We start from the raw sequence: 27,089 nt of genomic DNA on the forward strand, positions 1-27,089 counted from the left end.
TCTTCTGTACCTGAACAGCAGTGAGTCTTATCAGCAGGCCTGCAGAAAGTCTTAGATCGAGCAGTGGGAGAAAGAGGCCTGCACTTTTACAAAGAATGTATTTGAAATACATATCCATCTCCGAAATATTTTTAATCACAATCTTTAGTATTATGTAAATTTACAAAGTGCTAGCTCAGATTGTAGAAAAAATTTCTGCCTTCATATGGCACCCAACTCTAAAGCTGAGTCTTACCCAAGTTTCAGTTGTCAAAAACAATTTCAGAAAACAAAGTTAATAATGTTATTATAATATTCCACTCTGCTTCAGAGAATCCTTCTGAATTCCTTGAATAGGTTTTGGGGATATATTCATAAAATATTCCCATATTGTGAATCAAGTAAAACAGTGGTGCTGAGTTTTGTCAAATAATGAACATTCAGCATTTAAAAAGAGAGCGGTTTCATTAAGTAGTAGGATGTAAAGCCAGGGAAATAGGACAATGGGTGTGAATATTCTTATTATTTATGTTCAGCAATCTATTTTTAATATCATAAATGTAAGATCAGGTAAGTATTGAAGAAACACATGAATAACAAGGATAAATTATATATAAACATCTTTTCTAAACTTAAGATGGATAAAAGCTGAATAATATTTTCATGTTCAGGCACAATCCTAATGTCAAATCTTTTTTTAACAAAGCAGTTAGTGAATTATGAACAAAGACTACCTAAGTTTCTTGATTTCATTTCTGAATCTAAAATACTGCTGTCCCCGTAATAGGTGTAAAATCAAATAAACATTTGTTTAACTGAATTCATGAAAATAAAGAAATTATATTGTATGTGCAGATAAACTACCATAAATTCTTTTATGTAAAAACAAATATATTTGAAAATGTAAGGGCCTTTTTGAGGAGATGAAAGCAACATTCAATCAATTAACGTCAACCACAACACAACAAATGGTTCTCAAAGTGGTGTCCCCGGGCAGCAGTACAGCATCATTTGGACACTTGTTAGAAATGCAAAATTCCAGGCCTCATCCCAGGTCCATGAATCAGAAACTGATGGGAGCTAGGAGGAGGGAGTAAAGTGAGGAGAAGGAATATCCGAAGGGAATAAGGTAGCAATATGCATTTTAACAAATCCTTCCTCTGATTCTGATACACTGTAAAGTTTGGAAACACCACTGTATACGACCATTTCATTCTTCTTGTATTTCAGTCATTTAATTTCCTTCCTGATATTTTATTGTTTTATCCTTTTCCTGTTATGTGACAAATAGCCATCATTTACCTGTTGCGCCATTTTCTCTTACACATGTCTGAAATATGAACCATTTAGTGTGTACTTACTTAAATACACATTAATGTCTCCTTTAAATAGCAACTGGACCAACTAAGGAAAAAAAAGTTTTTTTATACTGTGGAAATATGAGGGCGTTTAGGAGATTATCAGGAGAAAGTGTTTTTTTTACTTCCTTCAAAAGTTCTCCCATTCTAAATACATGTTTCTAGGACCAATAACCTAATGAATTATGCAGTTTATATTTGTGATGTATGACAAAGATTCTTAGGCCTAGCATCAAATACAGAATAGCGTTATCTACCACTGAAGACTGCAAGATGGAGAATGATGATGATGTAGTATTCTAATGAGAACCAGAGTGGAAAGGATTTTGATTAATAGTGACACCAAAACCACAAGACTTAATAACTTCTCAAAAAATCTAAAATAAAATGACCACTAGTAATTTTCACCATATATCAAAGGAGGGCCAGGGCCTAATGCATTAGCACATTCTTTTAAGAAAATGACAGTCTGTAATTTTTCTTAAAATCAGCTGGAGTTCAGCAGTAGGAAAAACTGCCAACTTTTTCTTCAACTTATGTAGTGATAAATAATGAGTCCTTTCTTATCCTTAAAAGAAAGCCTACTAGTTTTGCTACAGGTTATTAAAATTTTTCCTCCAATAAATCAATAATCTCAGTTTATACATATTTTATATACATTACATATTATTTTGTTAAACATCCAATAATATGGTTCCTTACTATAACTATAGATTACGAGCATACAGCAACTTTATATTTACACTTGCTTTGGATTATAACATTACCTACTCTATTCCTAAAGTTTAAACTATTTTCAATTGCCACTATACCTGAAAAGATGTCCAAAACCACATTTATAAATCAGGAAATTCCAAGAAACAAGTTGACAGTTTACATGTAAATGTGCATTTCAATTTCAGCAAAGAGTCTCTTCTAAGTCAGTTCAAGATGGAGTGATGAAATATTCAACATATTTCTGTAGTTGACTTAAAACTGGATCATTAAAGCTTGAAGATCAAATTTTAATTCTGTAAACCTCTGGAAAGATACGGATGTTGATGAAGATCTTTCAGCTGGCAGGTTGTATGGTCAATAAGCTTTGTATTGCCCTCATTTCATAACCTCGTACTTAAGGTCAAGAAAAATAAAATCATATTGAACACAGAAAGTTTATATTAAATCAATAAAAGCTGTATAAATTTGGGCATTACTTAAAAAAGATCTAGAGATCAACACAGATATACTCTTAGTTATGAGCTTAAAATCTGAAGTTGTAAAGATTTCATGCTAGTAATATTAGTGCTTTCACACTTGGACTAATGAGTCAAAACTACAATGACATAATACACTTTACAAGTCTTTCACTTTCGCTAAATATTATAAAGAGAATTAATGTTTAATATAAGAGTATATAGTTGTTTCCTAATGCAGCATTTCATATATGAATATATGTATTAAGTTGGATGAAACAGAATAGCAGACTAGTGGAATGCATTGTCTTTCTTGTTTGTTACTGGTATTGTTCAATAACACTGAGTAGTACAGTACATTGCATTTAAGTCCCATAGGCTTCTGTAACTCTTCAGTAAGTCCAAACACTGTAGTATATCATCATTTGCCAAAGAAGCAAGAGGGAAAACATTACTTAATAGGACAATTCTGAAAAGACATTATCTAGTATTTTTCAACAATGCACATATCAAATGTTTCTGATTAGTGCAAAAAAAAAAAAAGTAGAAGGAAAAAAAAATAGAAAAAAATCCACACAGGCAAATTAAGTGCCTTGTCAGTCCAAGTAACAAACCAATCAATTACATTCTATCCAAACCTGACAAGCAAAGGCAACTTTTTGCAGTGATAAGCTTATGGGAAAGACAAGATAGCTGTTCTCCTTTACTTTATGTACTCTATTGAGAGTGTTATCCACATTTTTTAAATCACACTTATAAAAGAGGTTTCCAGGATTGCCTCCGAGGATGAGCTGTGGCAGAGTTGGGTCTCATGAAGGGTATCTACACAGTAAAGTGATAAGAAAAGAACATTAACATTTAAAGATCATAGCAGCTCTGCACTGTGTCTTACGAAACATACTAACAATACCACAGTAGATTCAAATAACATATGATCTGGTCCAAAGAGATAGATACCCTAAACCTAGAAGTCACGATCTTGTGTAGGTTCTTACTGGTTTAAATTGAACTATTTTTTCATTTGAAAGATTGAGTTGCCTCCTCTTGTATTATTAAAACGTTTTGTTGTCAAAATAACAAATCTATCCTACTAAAACAAAAAGAAAATATAAAAATGATAAAAGGTTTGTATTTACAGAAGAAACCATGTATTTTTTGATTAATACATGTTTTGAAAAAGAGCACTTTGCTACTTTTTTTCATCAAATATGGCAACTTAACAATGCTTGAGAAAGCATGGTACTGTGCTGCAAACAAGCACAGCTAACAAGCACACCTATTGTATAGGTATGTGCAGGGCTGGTTCTGCTTGACTACAGAATAGTCTCAGCAAGGAAATCTCCAAATGATTCTTATCCCCTGTGTCTACTGCCTTCCTTTTTTAAAAACTACACTCAAAATGTTTGGTTGCACTTGTGAAAAGTATATCCCTAACTAGCTTTTTGAATGGATTGTGCAACAAAAATGACAGAGAATACACTTCACTGTAAATATCTGGGCATTGATTATAAACGCACTAATTTTAGCCAAATATTCAAGTCATTCACTTGCATTTATTTCTCAAAACTTTCTGGAATGTTTCTTGTACTTATTTCCCTATTGACACATATTCATTTGCTACCTTTGTCCCTTTATTTTTGGAGGAGAAATTTTAGGAGCTTACTAAGTAATTAGAATATTTTTCTGACTATGGTAAACATAGAAAATTATCATTTCCTTTAGATATTTATATCTGTATAGATGAGGTGAAATTGCCAAGTAGTCACACACCGTAGAAAAAATGTTCGTATTAATATTTAACTATTAGAGAGATGTGTTTAATGCTTCTAAGTTCCATTGAGAAAAAAGAAAGTGAAAAGAGGCACAATCACAGACAAATAAAGCATTACTGAGAAGAGCTACCATGCCAAACTGAATGAATAACCTCCAAAGAAAGCAAAAACAAAATTGTACAGGAAAAAAGAATATAATGTGAAAGTTTTCAGAGAAATGTACTTATCAACACATGAGAAATAGAGCTGGATTCCCTTGTTGAATAGTCACATAAGCTAACTTTTCTCAGTGCTTCAGTCTCTTAAGTGAAGAGCTTTAAGCGCATTCTGAATCTGATATTCTGAGAAGTGCTTAGTCTACCAGCACTACTACATAAGCATAATGTGAGAGGAAGCACCCACACCATTTATCATAGAAATGAAATGAACTCTTAATGACATGCACAAATGATGGAGACTAGCAGACAACACAAAACATGTATTTGTATTTAACTTTGACATGAATATGAATGTAGATACATTATTAGGTATGGAAATCTGCTTTAAACCCCATTAAATCCAAGTTGAAGTTTAACTTGGAAAAATACTAAAAAGCTACTGCTAGTATTCCTCCATGCTAAAATATCACTTAATATTCCAAATCTCTCTTAAAGCCAGAGTAAGCAATATGACTTGTCTTGGCTAGAGATCAAGTTTTGGCCTTGTCTTGATTCCATATGAACCTAATAAGCTTACCTGCAAGTTAATGTGGATAAAAAGGAATTAATTATTTTCAAAGGGCTTCCTTGATGTATGCACAAGTAGCCTGTATCTTGTATAGTTGGAATTGCCTGCCAAGAAGAAGCATCTACTCCTTTTGCTCCAACAAAGTTAAAAACGCTACAGCAGTGTCGTTGGTGAGGCAGTGTGACTTTCAGAGCATGAGCTACGCAGGCAAGGCTGCCTACACTCAACTCTAATTCCACCGCTTTCTAGTGTGATCTTGGACAATTTTCAGTTTCCTCACCCATAAAATCGGGATAAAATCAGTGTCTCCTTATAGGGTTGCCATGAGGATTACTTGAGAGAAAATACAGTAAGCAATAGCACATTAACTAGCCTATAATAAGCACTCTATAAATCTCAGGAACTAATATGAAGAACAGTAGATTTATCAAACACTGGAGTAGTGTTTACTGGAAGGGAAGAAAGTGTATTCTAATACATACCTAATTTATGTAGTATAATTTCAATTTATAATTGGAATAATTTCTATTTCATGATGCTTAGTGTCTCTGTACCTCAGTTACCTAATCTCCAAAACGGAGATGTGCATACCTTATGGGACTATTGTAAAAACTGAATGAGATAAATCCTTTAGGTAGCAGAGCATTGAGTCTCAGACATAGTATGCACGTAACATTAGCAGTATCTTAATTTGCAGTCAATGAAGACTTTGAAATAACATTTTTCTGGGGTTCAATTACAAATGTTAAAAATATGAGATTCTTATACATTATTACCTAGATATCAAAATCTATCATCAACTCCAAAATATATATCCAATCTTATTTTCAAATTCATTTTACCTTTAACTTCATTATTGTTGTGTCCATTTCATATGTCCAAAACTATACAAAAATAATACAAATCAAAACCTTGTTATAGGAGGAACAGAGGAAAAAGGATGTTTGATTAAACAAAAGAAAGATCAGCAAACAAAATACAATTTTGAGTAATGTTGTTTCATTACCCATAGTTCAGTTAGAACGTTAAGATGAAGTAGGAACTGAACTCTTGTTGGTTATCAGTCAGCCTATGGTAAAATTGGTTTCATTTTCACTTAAAGTCGCACAGCCTACCCACGACATTAAGTGAGGACTTACTATAGTTGGTTTCTAATACTAGAAGCTGGATTATACTCGTTTTGTAAGACTCCGAGGATTGAAGTTATTGAGAGACCTCTCAGCACACTTGGAGAAACTGACTCAGGAGGGAAAATGTTGCTCACACACTTCTATTCCCAGCAGAATCTCTTTCCCTTGTCGCTCAGGAGTGATACTGGGCAGATGATTCAAGTGTCAGATGAATGAATGGTGGGATAACAGATTGGGAGAGCCTTTTCAGGACAGTATAGTGTTTGTTTTGGCATCTCTGAATTTCAAAAGTTACCAAATTTGAGAAAAAACTAAGGTTGATGCCCTTATTTCATAGATGAGAAAAGGACTTTAGCGGTTACTTGATTCAAGGTCATTCATCTATCCCGCAGCAGAACTGTGGCTACAGTCCCAATCTTTCCAAACAATTGAAAAGGTAACAGATAATCCCTTCTGTATAAGTTAATAATATTAACACACTGCAATGGAAAATAAGTTAAAAATTACACAAGTAACTTTTACTGAAAAATAAATGAGTGAAATGAGAAATATTTCATTGCTATATGTGCTTGAAATTATGATGTTTACTACTCTAAAATTGCATACTCCAGAAATACCACACTTCACTATGTAATTAATGCACACTTATGTTCAGGCTTCTGTTTTCTTTACATAAGACTTACTTGTCAATAATGCATTTATTTAAAAAAAGAAAATTTAAAAATTCAAACATTAACACATAACATAAAACACATTTATGAATCCTACAAAGTTACTTAAAGGTTTAGTGTTTCAATAGAGATTTTGAAAGTCAAAGAATGTCATACATTAAATACTAAATATGGGAGGCTGGTTAGCCATTCCACACGTCTAACAAAATCATCAAATAAACTGAATTATAAATATAAATAGATATATATATATATGTGTATATATGTGTATATATATGTGTGTATATGTGTATATACACACACATACATACTGAATAAACATTTTCTTTTAAATCTAAATTTTATCAGAATACCACCTGAATAAGAAAAAAATCAGTGGTAGCTGGGCTATCTTCATTACACAAATACAAATATTTTGAAAATTAAACATCTCTTGCCCAATTTGTACTAATAGAAAAGCATTCTTAAGTAACTTTTCACAAGACCCAATTTATTTTCTAATTTCCTCTTTAAAATCTCTCTTCATGATGTATAACACAATATCATTTTAGGTCTAAAAACATTAACTTAAATCACTGATCATTGTTTTTTATAAAGCCAGATCTAAGGCAAAAAAGTAGCATTGTTGGTGTTAGGGATGGCCAAGTAACTTCTAAGCACAGTGATATAAAGCATTCAATTTTAAATTTTAGACTGTACTGTGCTGTGAGCCCTGTTACCCTATATTACTCAGTAAATGTTCAAGATAGCCTTGAAATAATGGTATTTGGAGAGTAAAGAACAGCAGGGTCTAATGGAGAATGAAGAAGCAGGACATACGGCCTATTCTCAGTATTAGAGAGGATACTGGTAGACTTTCCACACTGATTGGAGTTCAGATGTAGGCCATTTTATAGGGCTTGAGAAAGACTCAGAAGGTTGGGGAATTGAGATATATTAGAGCTACAGAACACAGTTATAAATTAGCAATAAAAATGAGGAGAGTCAAGGCAAACAGCCTGAGATCCAAGGATTGCTGATCAGAAGTGAGAAGCACAGAAAGGAGGCAAGAGGAAATTAGGCGTACAGAGTAACTAGTAGAGAACAGTGCGACTTGAAAAAGGTCTCAGGAAGCCACAAGAATGGGAAAGGGAGGGAATGTTTACCAAGAAATGTTATGATGGAAAATTGTTCCCATATTATACTGATACTTTGTTTTCAAATAATACACAACAGCTATATATTTTTAACATTTTAAACAAATCATTAAAATTATATGAAAAAGTAAATATATGAAGAAAATTTAAAAAATACACATAAAAATTTCCACTTAATTGCCTTCAAATTTGTTAAGGCTGCTTTAAAAACAGTTTTAGATTTACAGAAAAACTGAGCAAATATATGAGGTCTGACAATTAAATTCGCAAACTTGTTACAACTATGTTGCTAACCTTTTTTAATATCAGAGGGCTTATTCATGATGAATTTGTACCACTGGACAAACAGTTAACCCGGTTTACTATTTGGAAGTGCTGAAAAGGCTGTATGAAAAAGTTACACGACCTGAACTTTTCACCAATTCACGGCTCTTGCATCACAACAATGCACCAGCTCACAGGGCACTGTCTGTGAGGGAGTTTTTAGCCAGTAAACAAATAACTGGAACACCCTCCCTACTCACCTGAACTGGCCCTCAATGACTTCTTTCTTTACCTGAATATAAGGGAAATGTTGAAAGGAAGAAGTTTTGATGACATTCAGGACATTAAGGGTAATACGACCACAGCTCTGATGGCCATTCCAGAAAGAGTTCCTGAATTGCTTTGGAGGGTGGACTAGGCACTGGTGTCGGTACATAGCTTCCCAAGGGGAGTACTTCAAAAGTGACCTAAGTGAAACTTAGCAATGTGGTATGTAGCACTTTTTCTAGGATGAGTTCAAGAACTTAATTGTCCAACCTCATACAAAAGATTCCCATATACTCCCTCGCGCATGCACTTACACCCCTACCTTTCCCTTTAAATTTAAATGTTAGTCTTCATTTTTCATCGTGGCACCTTTAAGAGCTCAGGGTAGGGAAAAACCAAGGAGAAGAATACCAGATAGAAAGAAAGAGAGGAAGAGACAAACATGCCAAGATTTGGGAGTGTGTACACTTCTTTGGTTCTTATTTAGAGCAATGATATTGAACAAGTTGCTGAGTTCCATACAATGGGAGAAACAGTAACTTGGAGAATGTGAAGAGAAGGAAGACTTTCAGTTGAGAACAGAGCTGGCCTTAACTCTGCCTCTGGCATTACGTGTGTGTTTTAAGGTTCTTATACTACTGGTGAAGTAGTAAAATAATATTGGAAGGGAGTCAGTGACACATTAACGAAATGTAGGGTAACTAACTACTAAAAAGTCTTAAAAAGAGGTCTAAATAATGACAATAATTTAGATAAAATGGAATCACAAAAAAATACTCAACGCAAAAATAGGCAGAAAAAGAGGGGAAAGGGAACAAAGAACAGATGGAATAAACAGAAAATACCAAGATGGTAGATTTAAACCCAATTATATCAATAATTACATTAACTCTGAGTAATGTGATCAAACCAGTTGCAAGATTAAGCTTGTCAGACTGAATAAAATAGCAAATTTCAATGATATACTGTCTACCAGAAATACTATCCACTTTAAAAATGGGCTGTGTGTGTCTGTGTGTGCATATCTGTGTGAATATGTCATATATAATTATAAATATAAAGCTATTGTGATATATACAAATCTACAGTTATAGTTGGAGACGTTAATACTCCTCTTTGAGTAATTAATAGCACAAGTCGACAGAAAATAAGTATATATAAAAACACCTGAACACGATCCACTTATTTTTATAGGATATTCTACTCAACAACAGATGGATATGCATTTTATTCAAGTGCATGTAGAACCAGACCATATTCCGGACCATAAAACAAACCTCAATGAGTGTCAAAGAACTAAAATCATATAAAATATGTCTTTGACCACAGTGGAATTAAATTAGAAATCATTAATGGAAAGATATATGGGAAATCCTACAAACATTTGAAAATGAAACAACACACTTCTAAGTAACCCCTGAGTTAAAGAGAAAGTCACAAGAGAAATTAAAAGTTTAGAGTCTAAAACCTGAACGTTTTGTTGGGCAACACTTTATGGCACCTTCTGACGATAGTAAAACCAGAAATCTTAAGTGTTAGGTCTTGGTGTTTAAGAGATATCGTCAGATACTGCCCTATTTTGGAGCTGTCTAGAGCCACTGCTATTGCCAGTCTGGTTCATGGGTCACCACGAGGGAAAAACCCTTTTTTAACTGGTGTCTTTTTGTATGCAGAGCTTTAAATGATTCCTAGAATCTCTGTATACCTCCTTCAACATTTTATTATATAGTACCATTTTGGTGAAGAGAACTGTGTCTCTTCCCTAAAAACTCTAAGAGTCAATGATGAGTTCCGATAGCAGTGAAAGGGGTTCTTGGTCTTATGAGGTCCCTACCTAAGCGCAGTTCCAGTATAGAGAGTTCAGAAAGACCACCTCATTTGGGTTTATATCAGTAAATATGTGACCATGTGCAAAAAAGGCAGGAAGGTTTAAACTCTGAGGTACCATCCCTATGTTCCCTCTATGTCTCTGGAACCAAGTCTAGCATCAGGTGCAAATTGAATATACAATAATTATTTGCTGATTGCTTTTCTAAAATCTTTGCCAAACAGTCGAAACTTAGTATAATGAAAGGGTGAATCTGAGGGCCTGAGAGAGAACTGCCTTAGGTAACTAGGTAGAACCTCTACCTGATACCTGTAGATCTTGGTAAAACCGCAGGTGCCCAAACTCCACCCCATAGATTTAGAAACTCTGATTCGGAATCTCCAAGAATGTTTCTTTTTTGATTTTGTTTTTGTTTGTGATTCTTTCTACATGTGATTTGCGTCCGTAGCCAAGCTGAGAACCACTATTTTCGGGCTTTCGCTAAAGGGCTTCTGGAATAAAGAAGTAGTTCTCAAAGTATGATCCCCAAACGATGAGAATCAGCATTAACTGAGAACTTGATAGAAATACAAATTCTTGGGCACCGCCCCAGAACGTCTGAAACAGAAACTCTGTGGTTTAATAACACTGCCAGATGATTTAAATATATCCTCAGGATTAAGAAGCACTGTTGAAAGTAGAGAAAACTCAGCTGGTAGAAGGCACCACAAAGAGGCATGGAAACAAAAGGTAAAAAGAAAGTGGTGGTGATGGTGGGGTCAGGGGAGAGTGGTAGGAGAAAAACTACAAAGTTCTACAACTTCACAAATACGCACAGACAGACATTATTTACACACAAAGATATTCTGGTCACTAAAACAAAGCTTTAAAAAACCTCACAGAGTATTAAGCAGTCTCATCTTGAGGATCTCCTACTTGGTAATTAAATTACCCAAAGGCTTTCAGTTCCTCCATTCTTACAGAATATGATGATGTCCTACCAGACCTTCAGTAACTACTCAGAGACACATTTATTTAAAGCTAGAAAAGTTAGGTTTGGATACTTGAGTTGCACAGAACGAATCTGTAAGTTACCAAATCTATTTCCAGGGTTTGATTCCATTCTATATTTATGTCTCATAACTTTAAATACATATGTTTATAATCCCAAACTTTAAATACATTCCAGAAATTTCTAATTCGACAGTTCTAAAAAGAAACTTCACAATCCCCTTTGGTGCTATTTACTTATTGTATAAATAAATATAACTACTCATCTTTCTGTTACACGTATCAATTACAGGTAGCCCCCCGCGTTTCGAAAGTTCGTGTTACGTCACTTCGCTTTTAGGAAAAGACCTACATTAGTACCTGTTTTCACTAACTGAAAGAAATCTAGAGATAATTTTTGTTTTTACAAAAAGGTGAAAAGCAAAAATAGCATTCAGCGTTTGTTTTGTAGTGAACTGTTATAGAGGCAGCGTGCACCAGAGCAGTGAGTGGACCCCACAAGCTCCTTTCCAGAGAAGGACTATCTCAGCATCTCAGCCTCAAGCCACTATAATTGAACCATATCTGTGAGCATCTGTGCTTTACCTTGATTTACTTTGTGTATCCGTTAGTTAGACGTGTTCTAAGGTATCAGAAAAGCCTAAAAGAGCTCCTAAGGATGTTACGCGTAGCGTAAAACTGGATGTAATTAAGGGTTTTGATCATGGTGAACAAAATAAGGACGATGGGCATGCATTGAACTTTCCTGCATCCGCCAAAGTACTGAGTTTCTGAAAGGGGACATAGGTTTAGGGCAGGTTTTCAGGATGTTTTGAGTGCATACAAAGAACTATATGACAGAAAAGTGCATGAGACAAAGAAGTCAAGCATACTGTCATGTTTCAAGCCTCCCATATCAACCACACAAATGACGAACCTTGACTTTCGACATCAAGTCAGGCAGACATAGCAGCTGTAGGGAGACGTAGTGACATGTCCGCCCTGATGGATTCACACGACATTGAGATGTTAATAGATGACCTTCTTCCTCTCTTTTTCCTACCCGCCCGTCTCCTGCACCTCCTAACACCCCAGCCTCGATCACCTCAGCCTAACGCCATCATCACTACCTCTCAGCCTTCCAGTGAGGCTACTCTGTACGTACGTTATTTCTACCTAATACAGCTTTGTAGTTATATCATGTCTGCTTTTATGTTAGTGTTATTTTAGGTTTTATGTGTTATTTAGTATGATTTAGTAGATTCTTTTTGGGTCTCGGAATGCTCAAAAATTTTTCCATAAAAATTAATGGCAATTGCTTCTTCGCTTTACACCATTTCAGCTTATAAGATTTCACGGGAATACTCTACTGTCAGATACATAGCAAGGAAAACCTGTAGTTATATTAAAGTCACCCAGTTTGGTTTAACATTCTTTCTTCCTTTTAATTAGTCTCCCCCTTTTAATTAGTTATCTGCTACAACTTCTAGGGTGAATTTATGTCTCCTGAATCTTTCCACTTATTTTTCCATCAGTCTAGATTCCTAGCCCCCAAACTGGTCTACCTCTAGCTTCTCTTTCACTCATCACACAGACCACCACAGTATCAATCTTCTAAAGCACTATCTCTATCATCTCTTGCCTTCAACGAATCTCCATTAGGACTCTTAAAATCATTAGCCTGAATCCAGACAGCAATCTGCCTTAAACCGGCATCACACACAACTCCAACGATCACACCCTGTGCCTTTTTCCACACTCAGTCATTCTTTTGAAGGATTTGCTACCTTCCATATTAATCTTCTGAAACCTGCTCATATTTCAAGATCTAACTCAAATGTCACGTTGGTTTAATATGAGGATTTCTCCTTCCTCCTTTTAGAAATATTCCCTTGATCCTCTACATTCTTATGTCTCTTATATACCCTCCATATAACAATTTGATGAATGAATGGATTGTAATATCTTTAATGAATATGGAATCGATTAGAAAAATAAATTTGATGAGAATAAACACAGGAACCTTATTTTTTAAAAAATAGGGGGAAAATAGATTCTATAATTTTGTTACAAATGAAAGCTTCAAAAGAACAAAGAAATCTTTGGTCATTGTGCTCAATGCTCTACATGAAACTCAACTCCACTTCTAAAAAAGATCTACCCTTACAGGCCATGTCACAACAAGGTCCCTGATATAATCAGGCAATTTTTCAATTCTTTAATAATTGACACAAATGAGTAACCTGACAGGAGAAAATTGGGTCTGAAAGATTTCAGTCACTTAAAAGGAAAGTTATTGACTGATGTAGTTTCACGTGGATGTGACAGAATCCCATTGATTTAGTCTTTCCCAGGCCTATCTTCCTGGTGCAGCTGTTCGTGTCCATCTGATTTGCTGAGTGTTACAGGAGTGCCTAACAGTTTCATTCAAAGCAGAACTCCTATGATTGCTATTATTTGGACAGAACACACTTAAAGAGTTACTTTTATGTAGTTCAATCTCCTAATTCTCACAGTGCTCAAGTGGTTGCCTCTTTATGAACTAAATCACACTTAAGAGTTCTTGTCTTCATGCATCTTTTTGTGCTAAAAAAATGACATACACAGAATGCATAAACCATTTTAAACTAAAGTCACATTATATGGTTACATTTTTAATAGTATAGTCATGAGGTAATAATCAACCTGATTTATCACTCTTCTCTTCACCCATAATGCTTCTCTCAAATTGCCTATTTTCAGAACACAGACATATATTAAGTATCTCATAAAAAAAGAAAATGTTTCCAGAGTATTCATATACGGTTCAAAGGAAAACCATAAAGAATTAAACAACTGATAGAGTACCTATGGAAAAAAAGGCTGAAGAAACTGGGTTATTCACTTTTTAATAATTTTCTATATTTATTTCTCTCACTTTCTTTCACCAGAGAAATATGTATTAGGTTGGCGCAAAAGTAATTGTGGTTTAACAGGTTAAAAATAACTGCAAAAACTGCAATTACTTTTGCACCAACCTAATAACAGATCTTTACGATAAAACAAACTTGGGTTAAATAACAGCATGTCCTTTCCTAGGACGGAATTAAATATCATAATGAAAGTATTATTTTGGAGAGGGATGATAAATTCTGAAATTGGTAATTTAATTTTCAGATAATAATACATGTAATAACACACACATAATTTGTCCTAGCAAACTCACTTTGGGATAGAAATCAAACAGAAAAATGATTTTCATCAATAGGGAAATACTACAATAAATTATGGTACATCCACAATATGATATACTTTGTAGCTACTTAAAAGACTGGTTTAGTTCTATATTTGTTGAAAAATTTTACTATGTGCTCTCAAGTTTTTTTTCCAAAAAAGTTTTCAGAGTAACATCTATAATAGAGACAACAAAAAGAGGGAAAGACGGAGGGAGGGAGGAGGCAGTCAGTGGGCCCTGAATATTTTGTTTGTACTTAGACGTATGGATGATTACACACTAAACTGTAATTAATGCCCATTATCTCAAAGGGGAAGGGTTTAGAGTAAGTAGAGAGAAAATAAAATTCCTTTATACATTTGTTACTTAAATGATGACAAACGATATACATTGCTTTGGTTTAAAAAAAATCAATCCAGTACGTTAACAAATGTGTTCTCACCCAGTATGCCATTATCTTTAAAATCAAAAGCTATCTGTACATGCCAGAATATTAGTTTTACTAATGGTTTTTATTTTTTTCCAGAATATATGCGTGTGTGTGTGTGTGAATTTAATTTCTTTGTGAACATTTTGAAGTTTAATTTTTGTAATTATTTTTAACCACATTTTTAGCAAATAGTAATAGTTGTGAAAATAGCATCTTATAAAATCTTTCTATTTCTCACTTATGTAACATTACACTCCAAATAGACAATTGCAAATTTAAATTTGACATAATTTGACCTAAAATCGTGCTGTTTTAGGTCAAATAATTCTCCATATTCTCTGCTTGAATTTACCTATTGCCATAAAAGAACCTCCCATCTTCCTGGCTATGCTCATAGAGCCTGTCGTCTCTTCTGGAATGCCTTGCTCCATTCTTCCTTACTTACTTAAACCTACCCATTCTTTTACAGCCCTTCTGGTTTTACTGGCTATCGCTACTCTTTTAATCCTACACTGAGAGGACCCACTATGTGAAATTCTTGGGAAAACATTATTTCTATGGAACACATTTCTATGACTTGCTGGTCATGATGACCAGATGATATGAGTGAGTGAGTAGACTGACTGGGGATATGGAGGTGGGGGGATTTTGGGGGAGGTAAGGAAAAAAAAAGAGAGAGGAAGGAAGAAGTAACTAGCTCTGCAGGCACACTTAAATTATATCACTAACAAAGGCATTAAGTCATTTTCATTTTAAAACGTAGGCATATATATCCATACTGCATATTGTCCTGATGAGTTCTTTTGATCTAGATAACAGTTTTTGTAAGGAATTAAATAAAATGAAGATAAAGAATTGAACTCAAAGTAAACCTTTCCATCTTGTGACATTTGGAAGAAAAAGCAGCAGAGTTAATGTTTCTTAGGAAACTAAATTTAATCCACACTTAGAGTTCATAAAGAGTGATAAAGTCTCCCACTGAAAAAGGTAGTCAGGAAAAAAAAAAGAAAAAGGTAGTCAGTTGGGGAAAAAGAAAGGACTCAGAAATTCCAAGTTAAAGTTTCATTCCTTTAATTGATATTGCACCTTTTATGACTATTCCTATAATACTGGGAATAGGGAGGCACCAAAGAAGTGTTTAGTCAAACACTATCTGACGCATTTTTAAGTGCGATTCTAAGAAATATGAATGCGTAAATAAATCCTAGAGTTTTTCATTTTTGTTTTTAAAATAATTGTGTGACAGAGTCCATACCCAGACACTCCATATCAACAGCCAAACTGAGAACCTAATGGTGCAAAATCTTACAAACTATATTTTGGCAATATACTTTTTCTTTCTCAGCATGTTTTCATAGGTGTAAATAAACTTGTATTAGTTTTATGTGGGACAACTTTATGACTTCATTTCCAATAGAAATGTAGCCTGCCGAAGTTAACAGACATTGATCTTTTAGACCTCTGAGTCTATTGGTACTTTGTTACCTTGTATAATCAGCTCTAGTGATATAATCCAAAGTGACAATAAAAAGTAGGACCATTTCTGGGTTACATGTAATAATAGGTGAGGTCTACGTAATTACTAAACAAAGCTTTCCTGATTTATTGACGTGTCATTTATGATCAGGGATTATTAGAAGGAAAAAAGAAAAGGCAGGCAATGGAAGAAAAAAATATTATCTTTAGAGAACAAATAACATCGCTGTGAAGATATAATAGGACTAAATGATTTGTATATCAGTTAACATACAATGTAAAGGGGAAAAGCCATGTTCCTAAAATATTTTATTCATTTTGAAAACAGATTCCTATAATAGAATTCAGTGCTTGGTCACTCTTCCCCTACATTCCTATCCTAACTTTGGTTTCTTTTTAATGAAAAAAAGGAGTCAGCAAAACAAAATGCCACCATTAAATCATTTTGCAACATTTTGTGTCAAAAATGTAATGGGAAATGCACACATCAAGGGAAAGGTTACTGTTCTTCCAGAACATCTCTTCACTTGGTTCATGGCTCATTCTTCTACGTAACCGTGTAGGCACTACTGATGGTTTTCTCTCTTGGTTTAATGTGGCATTTGAAGGATTATGGCATTTTCAGGAAACTACAGTGCAGTGATTTTAGTGGTTCTCTGGCTGAAAGTGATACTGTGATTTAGAATAAGTGTGCTGTTTATGTGCAATGGGAAAAGTCAGCTACCAAGTCATCTCACAATGTCAGCCTAATTTTTGATGATGTATTTTCTCAATTATTACATGAGGTCAGTCCAGAACATGAAAGCAGAATTAGAGGAAACCCCTTTCAATGGGAGCCTGTTGTTGCACAAAAATATACTATATTTAGTTTTAAATCCTATGAAATACATTGTAATAGGAAGAGCAAATTCAGAAATTGATAATCTTAATTCATTCCATTTCAGAATATAAATGCTCCTTGAAACAGTTTCACAAAAAAGGATTAAAATTAATTGAGAATTAAAAGAAAAATTCTTAAAAATTAAAATGAAAAAAATATATATCATACATGCAAAACAATTGAGAGCTGTAAAGTGAGAGTAAATTTGAAAAATGCTATAAATACTTACCCAGATAAAAATATCATTATCTACAAATATATTTGAGCCTGTTTAAAAGTTCAATCTATAACATTTTGTTTCATAGAATTAAGAAAACAAACCTTTTCAGATTAAAAAAAAAATATTTTCTACTATAAAGAATTCCTCACAAACCTATGCCTCAATTAGTGTAAAAAAAAAAAAAAAAAGTGGTTGCTTTACAATTAACTCACATATTTTTGGTAGGCTATGACCTATAAAATATGTAACTGAAATTAGAAAAATATTATGGGCTAACAATACAATTAAAAATAGCACTGTTGGTGGGAGCTGCTATAATTTACGCTATAAATTATTCAGAATTTCTTACACGTAAATATTTTTCATTTTCAAATTTCTTTCTCGTCTTCATTCCTATTATATTATAAAATCATAGTTTGTAAAAATTAAAGGGGATAGTCAAATTGATCTAATACATTGCTCATTTTATGAATGAAATAACTGTTTCCCATAAAAGTTACCTGCATTCATCATGATGACACAGCCTCTTGTTGGCAGAGGCTTACCTAAAATTCAAACCTCTTAATTTCAGCCCTATGCCCTCCCCACCATTTTTCCTGGTTAGTTATTTAAGTTTTCAAGGGAGGCTCACTTTTTCAGCCTATTAAGATAAATAGTAAATGCACTACCATTGCGAGAGAGAGAGAGAGAGAGAGAGAGAAAGAGAGAGAGAGAGAGATTGTTCCTTAATGAGAAAATTATCATCACGATTTTCCTCCTTAACAACCTCTCCATATATCAACAATATTAAGTGGAAAATTAGTTACACTAATGATAAATACCACACCTAGAGAGTAAGTAAATAAGGTGAAATGAGGGAAAAATGGGGTTTGATAGCTTCTCTTCTCTATTCTTAATCATAAAATAGAAAATGTGAAACATTTCTGTTCAAATATCAGTTTTACACACATACACACACACACTTTAAAACCTGAACATCACCCTAAGTTTATGTAATTCTGAGGTTATGTATCTCTAAGTTTCATGTATGCTGAAGAAAGAATTGACTTGATATAAAACTCAACTAAGGAACAAACTGATATTTATTTTATGAAGATTCTGAAAAGACAATGTTCTTATTGGTTACGCTTACTAAATTTCAAATGACTGCAATTCTTTGTCTATTATTTTGTATTATTCTACTCATTTAAACCCCTCCTCTCAAAAAAAAAAAAAAAAAGAAAAAGAAAAACCCCTCAGATCACAGGTAATCCAGAGGCTGACTGTATGCCAGTTATATTGTCTCCAAATTTAATCACAAAATACAAATACTGTGCTTGTGACCGTGCTTTTTTTTTGTAAAACTGACAGTTATTACAAATACTCACCTCTCTAAACTTACACGTCATTTTGCCTGTATATTCAGGGATTTCTTCAATCTACAATTACAATAATAATGTGTTGTTCTTTAAGACAAGACATATTTACTAACATACAAAAGCAGTTAGTAAATAGATGACCACAATTAAAATTACTATTGACCAAAAAAGTAAAAATATAGCTGGCATCACAGATTTTCACAAACAGCAACTTTAATTAATATGTATAGTATAATATTAAATGTATGTATTATGTATGAGAATTAAATATGTACATACCATGTTTCCCCAAAAATAAGACCTAGTCGGACAGTCAGCTCCACTGCGTCTTTTGGAGCAAAAATTAATATAAGACCCGGTCTTATTTTACTATAAGACTCGGTCTTATATAATGTAATATAATTTAAGACCGGGTCTTATATTAATTTTTGCTTTAAAAGGCGCATTAGAGCTGATTGTCTGGCTAAGTCTTATTTTTGGGGAAACACGATACATACCATTTTAATATGTATATATACAACATAAATAAAATGTAAACATATTTATTCATATGCCCTTTAGATATTAACATATCTTAAAATTATCTGAAAAAGATGTAATCTTATCCCCCCAAAAGGACTAAGTTATTTCCTTAAAAACAAATACCCCAGATATAACATCTACAAAGATTACATCCATTATTAGTGCTATGATCCTCATTCAATATAAAATATAAAGAATAATTTGATAACATCTAAGGTTAAAAAGGAAAAGTAGTTGGTATATTTTAGTAAATCCTTTTACTATCAAAGAAATTGAATAGTATGGATAGAATAGAGATTATAGCAATTAAATCTCAAGACTGTATAACACATATAGTCTTGGCAACCGTACAATGAAAACATCAGCTAGGATCATGAAAGTGATGTCATCATTTAGCCTAGCCTGCACCAAATACATTTGCCAGACAAGTCTGTCCAGCTAGGAAGCTGAAATGTAAATTACACTGAGACAACGGGGTGAAGAGTGTGGGATCTGGAGGTGGACTCCCTGAATTTAGATATAGTTCTACCACGTTGTTGCTGTCCAACTTTTGGGAAGTTACTTGAGCTCTTTATGTCTTAGGTTCCTCATTCAATGGAGACAATCGAAGTGCTTGCCTCCAGGGTAGTTCTAAGGATGAAATGACGATGAATACATAAGGTACCTGCTGCCTAGTAAGCATTATATGAGTGTTCTATTACAGTTGTTGTTTGCATGTCGAGCATTTACGTTTCCGTAACTACTGTGTATTTATCTCATTGAATCCTCCAACGAAGTATGGGGTAGCTACTATTGATTATTGCCGTTTTACAGATAAGAAAACTGAGCCACAAAAAAGGCAGACCTCACAAATGACAGACACAGGTTTCAAACCCAACTGATTAGGTATAAATCCTCACGCTTAATCATTCATTATACGTGTGTCTCCAAACATGTAGAAAGACTTTAACATTTAGTAAAATTTAGGCTCTTCCCGTAATTTTAGCAGGCTTCTTTAAAAACAGTAACTAATGTTAAAAATATTGAGTTGAAGAAATAGGATAATTTTTTCACATTTCAAAATTGACTTCAGTATTTCTTTCATTAGACGTTTCTTTGTTGAAAAACAAAATCCATGACACTTGTTAAAGACAGTAAAGCAGACTATTCAGAACCATGATAGTTAATGGGACCACTACAATGGGATTTTTACAGTGGAAGAGAGATTGGGCTGAACTCTGAATACAGCATGAGCAAATGGGAATTTATAGCCAAAAAGCAGGGTGGGGATCAGTGGATGGAAAATTACTAAGAGTAAACAACAGGGGTAAGGGGATTCTGGCTAAACAGACCTAATAGGACTCTTGCTGAAGACAGGCCGGGTTACTTATTAGGCATCACCTGGGGAAAGGTGGGCTTTGCAAAACATGGTCTGATATCTAGGGTGATCAGATATCAAGGGTCAGGGATTCTGGTTAAACTGACTTAGCAGGGTTCATGCTAAAACTAGCTTTTACAGATGTATGAGCCCAGGATTAGAGGTTCAGGAAACTGACTACAGTTTGGTCAAGCAAAGAATCTCTGTGGCCTTTAGTGCATTAAAATTTTTTGGAAAAAAAAATCTAATTTACACATAACCAGAAACATGTTTAATAGTAATATTAAGATGCAAAACCAGGAAAGGAATAGGCTATGGGGAGCCAGTGACAAAAGAACATGCGCAGTGGTTGCCTGGGGCTATGGGTGGCAGGTAGGATTGACAATAAACAGGCACAGCACTTTTTTTGTGTGTCTTAATGTTTCTCTTTTTAATTTTCATGCTTGTTTTTGGTTGTCAAACAGACATACAGTTTTATGTAGTTTTCGTTTTTTTCTCAAAAGACAGTGATAACTCTTAGTCAGTTAAAATTCTGCCTGATATGTAAACTAATCCTACGGGAAAAATAAGAGTTCTGACTTCCAAAAGTTGATCAATGTCCAAACTCCAAAAATGACAATATCATTTCTATTATCCATTTTCTTTCCATACTTTTAGGTTAATCACGCACAGCACTTTTTTTTTCTTTTTCCTGCTGTTTATTATTATTCCAAATTCACTTAATATTAAGAATCTGCACTCCACTTAAATTTTGGTTTCACTTAGGAGGAACTCAATGCATATACATTTGTAGATACAAATACATTTTTCTTTTATAAATTAGTAAATTGATCTAAGAAGTACCCAGGAACAAGTAAAATTTTATCTATTCTGGCATTCTTATAAATGTCCATTTATTGCACATTTCTTAAGAAACATTCTGTTTCACTAGGAACTTCAACCTGAAATTAACCCTCACTTCAATTCACTTCTTTACTCTAGGATCTAATTGATTCATCTTCTCTAATATCTTTGTTCTCTCTCTCTCTCTCTCTCTCTCTCTCTCTCTCTCTCTCTCTCTCTCTCTCTCTCTCCCTCTTTCTCCAGGCACAGCACTTTTTGAGGTGATGGAAACACTCTAATATTGGGTTGCAGTGATAACTGAACAATTATATAAAATCTATATAATGATTTTATTAAAAATCATTAGAAATCTAGTTGTAAATTTTAAATTTTTATGGTATGAACATTAGATCTCTGGTTGCTGTTTAAAAAAGAAATATTTGTTACTTATCAAAGGAAGTAGGTGTTTTAATATGACTTATTTTCCATTCCTTGGTAGCTAAATGAGAGACAGGGCAACTGGAAAACCGCTTCCACTCTAAGAAACTTAATCAAAAAAAAATAATAATCACATTATACATAGTTAGAGTAACCTAGATAGACATTCTGCTCAGAGTATGTATGTGTTTACAGGAAAGCCTGTGGATGGAACGTAAACAAATAGGCAGGGTAGATTTGGGAACTTGGAATATCACATAATCTGAACATCAGAGCTAGTATGTTAGACATCAAAGATGATACAGCCTAAGGCCCTCCCCTAAAATAACAAAACTGAGATCTACAGAGAGTAAGTGACTTGCCGAAAATTACAGAACTGGCAAGTGAAAAGGCTGGACTAGCTGAGATCTCCAAACTCAGTGAAGTAATCATCAGTGAACAAAAGCCATTATGTACCTACTGGTTTTTGTTTGATTACAACATGTATATACTATTTTTAAGTTTGTTTTTAAAATAAAACACATAATTTAAATGTTTTTAAATTAAAAAATAAAACAAATCAATCAGGAACTATTTAATGTCTCTGCCCTTAAAGAGATTATGAACAAGTGTATAAAGCTACAAATGTGTACAGATCAAGCAATGCATCAGTAAATAATTTAACAAGCATTTATTCTGAATTTACTGCCTGCGCCAGATTTTATTAGACTTTGAAAACCATCACGAATAAATGGAAGACCAAGTATCTGCCCTTATTTAGTGGAAAATAAAAATAATTCGTAGATGATTTCTAAGCAAGTGGATGACAGCATAATGTAGGATTTTATGTGGGACTCAAGGGCCATCAAACCAAGAAAATGGTCATCATGTGATCATATCCATCAGGAAGGATACATGAAAGAAGTAAATACTAATCTATTCTTAAAGGGAAGAAGAAAATATGATCCAAAATATTATAGGAAGCAGAAAGCATTAAGCAAATAGTTATGGTGCACTCAAGTGATAAGTATGACTCAAGTGATAAGTATGACTGAGATGAAATGAATAAATTCTTTGAAAAACATCTTACAAGACAAAAAAAAAAATTCTATAGCTCTGTATCTATTTTAAAAATTGAATTAATTTTTAAGCTTCCAACAAAGAAAACTCTAGTCCAGATGGTTTTACTGAGGAATTCAACAAAAATTCAATGAAGAAATAATATCAATCTTAAACAAATGCTTTAAAAAAAGAGAGAGAGGAACACTATCTAAGGCCTTTTAGAAGGCCAGTATAACCTCATAACAAAACCTGATACTTTACAAGACAAAAAAAAGACAAAAAAAAACAGAACAATACTTTCATGAATAGAGACACAAAACCCTTACCAGAAAATGAATTCCAAAAATATATAAAAGAAACAACTCCTCATGACCAGGAGAAGTTTATCCCAGGATTACAAGGTTGGTACAACTTTTGAGGCCTCCTTATGCAGGGGAAGGAGGAGCTAGACTAAAGTATTTCTCATGCACCTCTGCCAAGGTCTCCTTATTGAGGGGTCTTAAAGAAACTTTTATCCATTGACTCAGTACTTTTTGATTTTCTAGCCCTTCTTCCTCTCCTTCCCTCCCATCCCCTGGGTCCATAAAACAGCAACAGCTTTTTGTTTAGGACCTGTCAACTGGGACATGAATGTCCCACACCCCACCCAATGTCTGCAGTGATCCATCTGACCCATACCCAGTGCTCTTTAGTAGGGAAAAATGTAACATTTGGGGAGCCAGCAACCATTCCTGTTTGGCTTCTTGCCTATGCTATTGCAATAAATAAGTAATTTTATCTGTAATTTTCAGTTTGGTTTGTGGTCCTAACTGACCACCTCAACACCTGGCAGCTCTTGACACTTGCGTAAACATTTCAAAATTTTATTTAAAATTTTCCTATACGCGAAATAAGCCAGACAGAAAAAGTAGAGAACCATATGATTTCACTGATATGTGGGATATAAAACTGAAAACAACAAAGGAACAAGACAAACAAATGAAGAAACAAAAACTCATAGACACAGACAATAGTTTAGTGGTTACCAGAGGGGAAGGGAAAAGGGGGAGTGGTAGATGAGGGTAAAAGAGATAAAATATATGGTGATGGAAGGAGAACTGATTCTGAGTGGTGAACACACAATGTGATATATAGACAATGTGTTACAGAATTGTACACCTGAAATCTATGTAACTTTACTAACAATTGTCACCCCAATAAAATTTAATTAAAAAAATTCCTATACAATAGCATCAAAAAACATTAAATACTTTGGAATACATTTAATAATAGACATGTATACTTCTACAGTTGAAAACTACAAAAACATTGATGAGGAAAAAAAAGATAACTGAATAAATGTAGAGATATACCAAGTTCATGGATTAGAAGACATTGATGTTAATGATCCCCAAATTCAAACACAAAGCTAATGATAATCCCAGTAGGCTTTAAAAGATATATATGGTTAAATACACGTAACATACAATTTATCATTTTAACCATGTTAAGTGTACAGTTTGGAGGCATTAAGTACATTCATACTGTTGTGCAACCATTACCACCATCCATCTCAAGAACGCTTTCATTTTCCCCAACTACAACTCTGTACCTCTGTACCCAGTAAACACGAACTACCCAGTCACCATGCCCCTGGCAACCACCATTCTACTTTGTCTCTATGAATTTTACTATTCTAATTCCCTCACATTAAATGGGATCATACAATGTTTATCCTTTTATGATTGACTTATTTCACTCAACGTAAGGTCTTCAAGGTTCATTCACGTCACAGAATGTCAGGATTTCCTTCCTTTTTAAGGATGAATAATATCCCATTATATGTATATATTTTATTTATTATCCATTCATTCATCAATTGACACTTGGGCTGCTTCCACCTTTTGGCTGTTGCCAATAATGCTGCTATGAACATGGATGTACAGTATCTCTTTGAGTCCCTGATTTCGATTTACTTGGGTATATTCCCAAAAGTGAAATAGCTGAACCACATGGCAATTCTAATTTAAATTTTTGAGGAACCACCAGGCTGTTTTCCATAGTGGATGCACCAATTTACCATTCCACCAACAGTGTACAAAGGTTCCCAATTTGTCCACATCCTCACCAACATCTGTTATTTTGTTCATTTTTGTTTTCTAATAACCATTCTAATGGATTTGCAGTGGTGTTTCATTGTAGTTTTGATTTGAATTTCCCTAATGATTAGTTATGTTGAACATCTTTTCATGTGCTTATTGGCCTTTTGGATATCTTTTTTTGGAGAAATGTTTATTCAAGTCCTTTGCTCATTTTTAATCAGGTTTTTTTGTTGTTGTTGATGATGAGTTGTAGTTCTTTATGTACTCTGGATAATCAATCCCTTATCAGATATATGATTTGCAAATAATTTCTTCTATTTTGTGGGTTGCTTTTTCACTCTGTTAATACTGTCCTTTGATACACACAAGTTTTCCACTTTGAATGAAATCCAACTTATCTATTTTTGTTGTTGCTGCCTGTGTTTTTTTTTTGGTATCATATCCAGGCTCTCTCTTTTTCACTGAAAACGGACAAGCTGCTTCTGACACTTACATGCAATGCAAAGGATCTGGAATAACAAAAGAGCTTACTTAAGGCCTCAACTGTCAAGACAATTGGTACTGGTGTAGAAAAAATACATAGCTTAGTTGGTAAAAATACAAAATCTAGAAATTAGACCCACACTTAAAAAGTCAATTGACTTTTAACACTGGCACCAAAGTAATTTAATGTGGTAAGGCAAGCATTTCAACAAAATGATGTTGGAAAACTGGAAACCCAAACGGGATGATAAACTTTCCTTAACTCTACCTGAGACCATAAACAAAAATTAATTTCAGATGAATCACATATTTCAATATAAAAGTTAAAATTATAGAACTTCTATAATATAAGAAAATAAAGGAGATAATCTTTGTGACCTAGACCTAGGCAAAGAATTCTTAGACAGGAAACAAAAGCAGTAATCATAAACGAAAATATTGTTAAGTTGACTTCAGCAAAATTAGTCTCTTTTGTTCTTTAAATAAGACCATTAAGAAAAATAGGCAAACCACAAATAAGGAGCATATGCTTGAAAAATCTATATGTAAAAGGACTCACATCCAGAAAGCATTAAAAACTCCTACAATTCAATACTAAACATACAACTCAATTTTTTTTTAAATGAGAAAGAGTTAGCTCACAAAGAAATACATAAAAAGAGCCAGTGAGTGCATACAAATATGCTGGATATCATTATGTATCAGGGTAATGCAAACTAAAACCACAGAGGGATTCCCTCAGCACCCATTCAAATGGCAGACATCAAATAAAAACTAAAAATGCCGTTTATGTGAAATTCTACAAAAGGTAAAACTAACGTATGGTGAAAAATATAGAAAAGTAGTTGCCTTTGAGAAGGACTCACTGGGAAAGCACTCAGCTTTTCAGGAATGATGAAAATATTCCACATCGTAATAGAAATGGGGGTTATGTGAATGCATGCTTTTCTTAACATTCACCAATATTTGTACTTAACATTTATGCATATCATTGCATGTAACTTTTAACATACACACGCATTACTGAATTTAGTAGATTTACTTTTTGCAGTGGTTTGGGTTGCCAATTCTAAAACTATTTCTTATATATTCTAAGCTTGAACAAATAGGTACATATGTTGCTCTGACAACCTAAATGTTAGGAAACTGGACAAACAATTTATAAATAAATGTTAACAAATGGAAGCAGTATTTCCATGAAATTGTTTCAGGTTGTTTCATCACTTCATCATTACTTTAAAATTTACAACTGTAGGGAACTTAGTTGGATTGTTGTTATTCTATGTAGTTTACAAAATCTGGATTTAAAAACACTGAAACAAAGCACATATGATTAAGTTTCTATTTAGGTACCGCCATTTTTTTTTTTACTTAACTTTTGTTTGTTTTGTTCATCCAAATTACCAAGATTGTAGTTCATCAATATATCTATTCTTAAAAACATATCAGCAAAGGTAATATTTTAAAAGACTTTAAATAGTTGTAATATTTGCTT

General features: G+C 33.7%; 1 protein-coding gene across 8 annotated transcripts in view; it reads right to left on the bottom strand.

Annotated features, from left to right (window-relative positions):
• Nucleotides 1-27,089, bottom strand: part of PHF14 (PHD finger protein 14) — a 175,300-nt gene that overhangs the window by 69,495 nt on the left and 78,716 nt on the right. For 2 of the 8 annotated variants that reach the window (XM_033088439.1, XM_033088437.1), the window contains exon 17: nucleotides 900-3,331. The exons of 5 other annotated variants lie outside the window; for them this stretch is intronic. In XM_033088439.1, coding sequence (XP_032944330.1) covers nucleotides 3,319-3,331 — 13 coding nt within the window. In that variant the 3' untranslated portion in view covers nucleotides 900-3,318. Of the gene's footprint in view, nucleotides 1-899; nucleotides 3,332-5,849; nucleotides 5,892-27,089 lie in introns of those variants that run through there. One more of the 8 variants, XM_033088436.1, reaches the window with a different exon arrangement.

Source organism: Rhinolophus ferrumequinum, chromosome 20 (assembly GCF_004115265.2).
Source record: "Rhinolophus ferrumequinum isolate MPI-CBG mRhiFer1 chromosome 20, mRhiFer1_v1.p, whole genome shotgun sequence".
Lineage (NCBI taxonomy): Eukaryota > Metazoa > Chordata > Mammalia > Chiroptera > Rhinolophidae > Rhinolophus > Rhinolophus ferrumequinum.